This window comes from Elephantulus edwardii, unplaced genomic scaffold (assembly GCF_000299155.1).
Source record: "Elephantulus edwardii isolate Elephantulus edwardi_28Jun2011 unplaced genomic scaffold, EleEdw1.0 scaffold00068, whole genome shotgun sequence".
NCBI lineage: Eukaryota > Metazoa > Chordata > Mammalia > Macroscelidea > Macroscelididae > Elephantulus > Elephantulus edwardii.
The window spans coordinates 6,256,523-6,265,399 of NW_006399818.1; the positions used below are offsets into that span (position 1 = coordinate 6,256,523).

An 8,877-nucleotide genomic window follows, 5' to 3' on the forward strand; every position below is an offset into this window, starting at 1 on the left:
GCTGCAGTCTTTGACCTTCTGCAGCAAGCGCTTCAGGTCCTCCTCAGTTTCAGCAAGCAGGGTTGTGACATTTGCATAACGCAGATTGTTGGTAAGTCTACCTCCAATCCTGATGCCACACTTCTCATAGAGCCCAGCCTCCCAGATTATCTGTTCCACATAAAGATTGAAAAGATATGGCGATGGGACACATCCTTGACGCACACCCTTCCCAATTTTGAATCATGCAGTGTTTCCTTGCCCTATTCTGACGACTGACTTCTGTTCCAAGCAAAGGTTTCACATATACATGATCCAGTGTTCTGGGATTCCCATTCTTCTTATAGTCAGCTATGGCCAACTAACTGACAAAAGAGATCTGTATCTATTCCCATTCCAAAGAAAGGTGATCCAACAGAGTGTGGAAATTATTGAACAGTATCACTGATATCACATGCAAAAGATTATGCTGAAGATTTTCCAAAAACGACTGGAACAGCACATCAACAGAGAACTGCCTGAAATGTAGGCTGGATTTAGAAGAGGTCATGGCACTGGGGATATTATAGCTAATGTCAGATGGATTTTGGCTGAAAGCAGAGAGTACCAGAAGAGTGTCTATCTGTGATTCAATGACTATGCAAAGGCATTTGACTGTGTGGATCACAACAAACTGTGGCTAATTCTGAGAACATCATAATAGATGGAGAAAATCTCAAGGTTGTCAATGATTTCATCTTACTTGGATCCACAATTAACACCCTTGACACCAGCAGTCAAGACAAACTGTACTGGGAAAATCTGCTCTCAGGGACCTACCAAAGCACTGAAGAGAAAGGTCATCAGCTAAAAGGCTAAGGTGTGCCTGATTCGATTCATGGTCTTTTCAATCACCTGCTAAGTATGCATCCAAGAAATGTATAATGAACAAAGGTGACAGAAGAAAGACCAAAGTCTTTGAAGTGTGGTGTTGAAGAGAACTGAGTGTCATGGACTGCCAAAAGAACAAACAGGTATACCTTGGAAAAGTGGAGCCAAAGTGCTCCTTGGAGGCAAGGATGGTGAAAGACTATCTCACATATGCAGTGCATGTTGTCAGGAGAGGTTATTCGTTGGACATGGAATGATACTATGCTTGGAAAGGTGGAGGGTCTGAGAAAGAGAGGAAGATACTCGACGAGATGAACTGACACAGTAGCTGGAACAATGGGATCAAGTGTACCAGAAATGAGAAGGATGGCTCAGGTCAGGACAGGGTTCACAGGGCTGCTATGAGTCATAGTGGACTTGACCGAACTCAACAACAACAACGAATTTAACATGTTTATCTTTAGTGTAGCCCCTAGTGTAAACTTCTCAGGCAAAAAAAAAAATAAATGAAAAAAATAAATTTTTGTAATGCATCCCCTATTCCCTTAAACTTTATTTCCGGTTGGGTTTTTTTTTTTTTTCAGGACAGTAATGAAATACACTAAAGCAAACATTTTCTAACGTAATGGATTTCACATGAATATGAAGCTTCAGCTATAGTAAGAGTCAAACTAATAAACTCAGCAACTAACTCCAGTTATATTAAGATCCTAAAAGAAGCAAGGTTTAGGACTGCAGCCTACAATATGGATTGAGGCTCCATGTCAAGAAGACAAAGATTCTCACCACTGGACCAATTGGCAGCATCAGGATGGATGGTGAAGAGATTGAGATTGTACACAGCTTAAGTTTGCTTGGCTCCACAGTCAACACTCTTGGCACCAGCAGCCAGGAAATTAAAAGGCGCATTGCCATGGGAAAGTCTGCTGTTAGGGACCTCTCCAAAGTACTGAAGAGCAATGGTGTCTCTCTGGAGACTAAGGTGCGTCTGATACAGGCCATGGTCTTCGCAATCACTTGTTATGCATCAGAGAGTTGGACAATGACCAAGGAGGATAGAAGGAGAATTGATGCCTTTGAGCTGTGGTGCTGGAGAAGAGTATTGAGTGTACCATGGACTGCCAAGAGAACAAACAGATCCATCCTAGAGAGGGTTAAACCAGGCTGCTCCTTGGAGGCAAGGATTCTGGGGTTTCGCCTGACATACTTTGGACATGTTGTAAGGAGAGACAGGTCCTTAGAGAGGGACATCATGCTTGGGAGGGTGGAGGGACAGCGCAGGAGAGGAAGGCCCTCTATGAGGTAGATTGATTCAGTGACTGGGATAATTGGGATGGGAGTGTCAGAGACAGTGCAATTGGCACAGGACAGAGCGGAGTTTAGGGCTGCTGTACATAGGGTCGCTATGAGTCGCAGGCGACTCGACGGCACATGACAACAACAACAACAAAAGAAGCAACACTATCTTGTAGCTTACTGAATTCTCTTATTGAGTCATTTTCCCAACAAAGATTTCTATTAAGAGCAATTTATCTAAAATAGTAAATTTATACTTTTCAGATTAAAAAAAATCACCAAAACTCAGAGGCATCAATTCTTAATTTGTCATCATTAATCACTGTAAAACTTTCAGATGCCTATCAAGTAATTTGAAGAGACTGTGGCTTAATCTTTAAGCTGACATCACTGTCCCTGACAGCCCATTTCCCCAATGTGATATGTTTTTGACCTCTTGACTGCTGGTACCAAGTGTTAATTGTGGATCCAAGATGAAATTACGGACAATTTCAAACTTTTCCCCATCTAGCACGATGTTACTGATTAGTTTAAGGATTTTTGTTTTATTGGAGATATAATCTATGTTGAAGGCTATCTTTGCCCTTCTGCAGCGAGTGCTTTAATTTCTTCTCACTTTTAGCAAACAAGGTGGTGTCAACCTGTCTAGTAGTCAGTCTGGGGCAATCTTATAATATACTGAGTAGCATGCACTTTTTGATTGATCATGCAATGCCACTCTCGTGCTTTAAGGAACTATAAGTTATGAATTTTGTAGCTTTTAGTTTCTGATCCAACAATATACGAATGCCTCCTTTTTTGTGCTCCTATAGAACAGATTGTTTTTCTCTCTGTAACAATGGACCTTACCTGGTAAGATGCTCTAGGCCTCAATAAACTCCATTTGCATTTTATTTCAGCAGACTTCTCTCTCTGTTGTTCTATGACAGTAGTTGGGTTATTAACTACCTTCCCCCCTCACCCAGGTACTCCAAGAGAGCTCCAAAGGCACACAGTTTGAATCCATCAGGTGCTCCTTGAGAGAAAGATGAGCTGTCTTCTCCCGGGTATTTACTATCTCTGAAAATTACCTGGAGGGTCAGCTATGAGTTGGTTCAACAACAGGAATCCCAAGTTGTTAAAACAATCTTCTCAATACTTAAGAAAAACCTCAAAATCCTTGAATTATTAAGTTCTTTCTTGGTGAGGGATGGATGGAAGCTGACTCATAAGTGATCCTATTAGGTTTCTGAGGCTGTACATCACACCCAAGGAGACTACCCATCTTTCTCCTGCAGAGCAGCTGGGGGATTTGAACAACTTGCCTTGGGGCTGGCAGCACAGCTTCCTACCCCTAAGCCACAAGAGCTCCCTATTAGGTTCCCCTGAAGGAGGCAATGGTGAAAACGTGGTGGTGGTGATTGTTTACCACTGAAGTTGGAACACACCCACAGCTGACCCCCCGGTGGGTTTTCAGAGGCAGATAACCGCACAGGAGACTGCCCATCCTTCTCCCGTGAAGTATCTGGTGCACTCGAACCATGTGCCTTTGGGACTGCAGCAGAGCTTCTTGCCACTAGGGCACCAGAGCGGTTATGATTATATTAATTTTTTCCAATGGTACAGTAAATCGACATTTACTTGATCTTAAAACGATACTTAGTTTTAAGTGAACGTTAATTATCTATTTTTACCCTACTCACATTGTGTTGCCTATGATGACTCCCATACATTGTGTCTTACAAAATTAGATCTATGCACAGTTACCCTCCAGATCCCCACTGGACCCTTCCTAATTCTTTCGCCCCCGGACGTTGCATTTTTGCACCTTTAGAGTATTAAAGGTTTTTAGCCTCAGAAAAAGGCTTCGAAGTAACGAAACACAGTCATCAAAAAATGAGAAATTCCACAACTTTGATAGTAGCATTAACATCTGTTGCTTTGAAATAATAAAGAACTCGTTAAAGCTGCAAACGTTTCCATCATGGAGCTATAGCGTGGAAGGGAAAGTTGGGAAGAGGGGGAACTGTCTTGGTTATGTGCAAAGAGAAAGGAAGGGAGGGTTTCTAAAACCGCGAAAGCTTATGACGTGTAGCTGTCATAAAGTTTGGAAAAATCTCCATCTCCTAAGAAATGGCTGACTTTTCTCTAAACTTTGGCGTCAACTCCAACTAAATGAAAAGCGAACATGCTACTAGTGTAACAGATCAATGACAAGAAAGGAGGGAAAGAAAACCCATGGTTTGGCGTGGAGGTTGGAGGCTTGCGGGAAGGTTAGCAGCATGCAGAGCCGGGTGGGGCCAGGCAGGAATGTGACCACCCCCTCGGAGTGGGGCGACCCCCTCGGAGTGGGGCGACCCCAGGAGGCAGGGCACAGGGCCGGGCAGCTGCGTCTCGGGTCCACTTACCAGGCCAGGCCCAGGCATGTCCCCAGCGACAGCAGGCTCAGGCCCGTGCGGGGGTCCGCCCAGCCCCTGCCTCCACCGCCCCGGGCCTCGGGTCTCTTCCCCTCCTCGCTCCGCATCGCGGGCTCCACGGCCGCCGCCTTGGGCGCCGCCTTCTTCCGACTCTTCACCTCGGTCATGTTGGGAGACTCCGAGGAATGCAAACTCGAAGCGCGACGTCTTTTTTACCCTGGAAGCAGGGGACGTGGCCGCCAGTGCCTGCCCCCCTGAAGCTGCGGCGGAGACCGCGCCCCCTCACCGGCTTGGCGCCGCCCAGAAAGCAGCTTCTCTAGTTCTTTGAGACATTTGCTTGCTTCAGAGTATGGCCCAGCTGCCAGCCTCCTAGGTCCTTTAAACCGGGCGCACAGCGACCCCGTCACGGGGCAATTGCTACAAAGCAAATCTATCGAAGTTCTGGCCCCCAGGTCCCGAGGAGGCGTGTCCGGGCCACGCGCGCCACCGAAAGCACATCGCCCTGCGAAGGGTCCTCCCTGCATAGAGATAGCGCGCGCCCGCGGCTTGACTCCGCCCCCGCCGTGGGAGGAGGCGCTCTTCCCCGGGAGAGCGCGCGCGCCGGCGACTTGTCTCTGCCCCTGCTGCCGGGATAAAAGCCCTTCCTTGCCAAAAAAAAAAAAAAAAAGCCCGTCCTTGTGCGAGTGCGCACGCGCATTAACTCCACCCACTTATAAGGAGGGCCTCTTCCCTGTGAGAGCGCGCAGGCGCTCGCGCGCACAGTAGGCCTAGCCACGCCTCCCGGGGAGGAGCTCTCCCTAAGCGAGCGCGCGCCCCGGCGTCCGCCCCAAGGGGCTTTGGGTGTGTTTATTTGCGTGCGCGGGCGCGCGCTGTCCGAATTGGGCGGGCCCCGCGAGTTTCGGCTGCAGTCCTGAAGCGGACCGGAGGCGAGAAAGCTGTTCTTGTGGATGCTCTGCCTGTAGCCAGAGAGGTTGAAAGAGCCGGAGGTGAGGCATCGGGGCCGTCAGGGACCAGCGAGGACTTGACGTGGCGGCAGCAGTGTCCAGAGGCTCTCTGGCTTCGGCCAGAGTGCGATCACCGCCCGAGCGAGAGACTCACAGCCCGAGTGGCCCTCTTCCCTTTGTGTCCAGGTTCTGGGGCGGGGTCCGCGGGGAGGGCGGCCCGCGAGCGGGGCTTCACCTCGACACCCGGCCGCGGGGTAACACCCACCTGTCCGCGCTTGGAGGCCTTTGGGGTCTCCCAGCCGCCGGAGCTGCTGAAGTCCAGGTGAGGCACCCGAGAGGTCTGCCTGGAGGAGGTGCGAGAGTCGTGGAGGAGCGTCGCCCGAGGCCCTGGCGGCCTTTAAACCCAGCCTGTGTCCCGGGGCTGCTGAGAGCACGGCGTCGAGGTTTGGGTAAGTGCACCTCTGGCTTTTCTCCCCGAGAATGGACGATGGAGGGTTTGGAAAGAAGGAAGCCATTCAGCTCCACTCTTGAGAAATTTACCTTGTGAGGAAGTAGACCGTTAAGGTTTCCCGGATAAATTTACTCATTACTTTCTGTTTTACCTCTAGGAAGAGTTTGGACTTTCCATTTGGACCTGTTGTAAAAGATGGAACACCCTTTGAGAACTTGTTCGGGACATGATAATGGGGGTGGAATTGAAAATGCACTTGGCAGTTTACATATTTAAGGTTAACAAGGCTTGGTAGAATTGGAAATTTTGCAATGCCAAATTGAGAAACAGTTTATGTTTAAATTAAGCCGGTAAAAAGCATCATTAATATTTAAAGGTTTGATAGCTTTGGTTCTAGTAACTTTTTCTTCCATCGTTTACACGACAGCACTGGACGTTTTTGAAAGCTTAGGCCAGTACTTCTATTTCCCTATTTTTCCAAGTGCCATATTTGATGACTTTAAAACGACATAGTCACCCAGGAGGTTTGATGATTATTGCCTCTAAGCTTTCAATACCTTTTACTTGTCTCTATTTCTATCACATCACATTCTAATTATATCTTTGTTTTTCTTCAACTAGATTATGAATTTCTTCAGGAAGTATGATTTAACTTTTCAGTGCTTGGCAAATCGTAGAGACTCAGATGCTTATTGAATGAATGCGATTTTTAAAATAAACCCATTTAGATACATACAGGTAATGCATTGGATGGAGTTCCACTTATTGTTATAAAACTTAAAAACATTCTGATTTGGGTTTTATACCCATGGAAAAACTTGCATTGTATTTGAAATAAAGTTGATAGACTCTTGGACTATTTTATTGTAGTACTATTTCTTTGTGTCCTCTTCATCCAAAAGATAAACTGAGTACTGGCCATAAAACTATTTCCTGTCTCCTGTTACTATTCCATGCTTAGCTCAGCAGAAATTTGTGGAGTGAGCATGTGAGAGTTGTAGTCACTAGTATAGTAAATTGTGTGATTTTACTGTCATTGAAAATCCGCTGGAGGGTCAGCTGTGAGTCGGTTCTAACTTGACAGTACACTGTGACAACAGTGGTGGCTTGTCCTAATCCTAGGGAGCTATGCTTCTCACCCAAAGGTCTGGCCTATTTTTGGCAGTTGGAATCTCCCAGTGATTCCTCTGGAGAAAGACTCAATGAGAGGCTGAAGACCAGAACACACACCCACACAGAAACCCGACCACCTTCCCCTAATACTCACTACCAGTAAAATTTAGGGAGCTCTGGCTGCCTAGTGCTAAAGAGCTGTGCTGTCAACCCAGAAGACATGAGGTTCAAACCCACTAGTTGTTCCATGTGAGAAAGATAGAGTCTCCTGTGTAATTTACAGCCTCTGGAGAATCAGCTGTGAGTTGGTACTGACTTGGCACATAACTGCAGCAACGATAAAATTGTATTCAGTCTTTTGTCAGATAAAATAAGAAGTTTCCGTATATTAGAACTTCATTTGGTTCCTATAGAGAGCTCTGTGGTAGCTTAGTCCATAGTGAGTTGTGCTACTAATCTGGTGGCCGAGTTAGTGAGAGAGACACCCACGCTGACTATATAAAGTTTTGTTGATTGTTTTTTGTTGTTGTAAAATGATAATGTGAAATAAGACAATAAAAAAAATCCCAAACCCACTGTCACGAAGTCAGTTCCACCTCATCGTGATCCTCTGTTGGTTCCCGAGCCTGTAAGTCACAATGGGAAGAGACTGCCCATCTTCCTGTCCATAAGTGATGCTGGTGAATTCAAACCTCCAGGGATGTGTGAGCAATATAGGAAAGGTGGTAGTTGTTGTTAGGTGCCCTTGAGTTGAACACAACTCATAGCGACCCTCTGAACAAAAGATCTGAACCCTGTTTTACCCTGCACCATAGGAAAGGTGGTGGTTGTTATGTGCCGTCGAGTAGCTTGCGACTCATAGCGACCGTCTGTACAACATCCCAAAACTCGGCTCTGTCCTGTGCCAATTCACACTGTCTCTGACACTCCCATCCCAATTACCCCGGTCACTGAAATCAGTCCATCTCATAGAGGGTCTTCCCCTCCTGCACCATCTCTCCACCCTCCCAAGCAGGATGTCCCTCTCCAAGAACCTGTCCCTCCTTACAACATGTCCAGAGTATGTTAGACGGAGCCTCAGAGTCCATGCCTCCAGGGAGCTGCCCGGTTTCACCCTTTCCGGGATGAATCTGTTTTCCTAGCAGTCCATGGTACCCTCAATACTATTCTCCAGCACCACAGCTCAAAGGCATCAGTTCTCTTTCTATCCTCCTTAGTCACTGTCCAACTCTCTGATGCATAACAAGTGGTAGCAAAGACCCTGGCCTGTATCAAATGCACCTTAGTCTCCAGAGAGACACCATTGCTCTTCAGTACTTCTGAAAGGTCCCTAACAACAGACTTTCCCATCGCAATACGTCTTTTAATTTCCTGGCTGCTTGTGCCGAGAGTGTTGACTGTGGAGCCAAGCAAACTAAGGCTGTGAACGATCTCAATCTCTTCACCATCCACCCTGATGCTGCCAATTGACCCAATTGTCTTCTTGACATTGAGCCTCAATCCATATTAGAGGCTGTTGTCCTTGACCCTCTGCAGCAAGTGCTTCAGGTCCTCCTCAGTTTCAGCAAGCAGGGTTGTGTCATCTGCATAACACAGATTGTTGATAGATCTTCCACCAATCTTGACCCCACATTTCTCCTCATAGAGCCGAGCCTCCCAGATAACATGTTCTGCATACAGGTTGAAAAGGTATATAGAGAGGACACATCCCTGACGTAGGCCCTTCCCGATTTTGAAACATGCAGTGTTTCCTTGCTTTGTTCTAACGACTGCCTCTTGGTCCAAGTATAGGTTTCTCATTAGCATGATCAAGTGTTCTGGGATTCCC

The 8,877-nt window shown here is 46.8% G+C and overlaps 1 protein-coding gene across 2 annotated transcripts in view; it reads right to left on the reverse strand.

The window, feature by feature from the left end:
• Positions 1–4,708, reverse strand: part of IKBIP (IKBKB interacting protein) — a 33,537-nt gene extending 28,829 nt beyond the window's left edge. For both annotated transcript variants that reach the window (XM_006888502.1, XM_006888501.1), the window contains exon 1: positions 4,533–4,708. In XM_006888502.1, the coding sequence (XP_006888564.1) occupies positions 4,533–4,708 (176 nt within the window). The remainder of the gene's footprint in view (positions 1–4,532) is intronic.
• Positions 4,709–8,877: the final 4,169 nt, after the last annotated feature.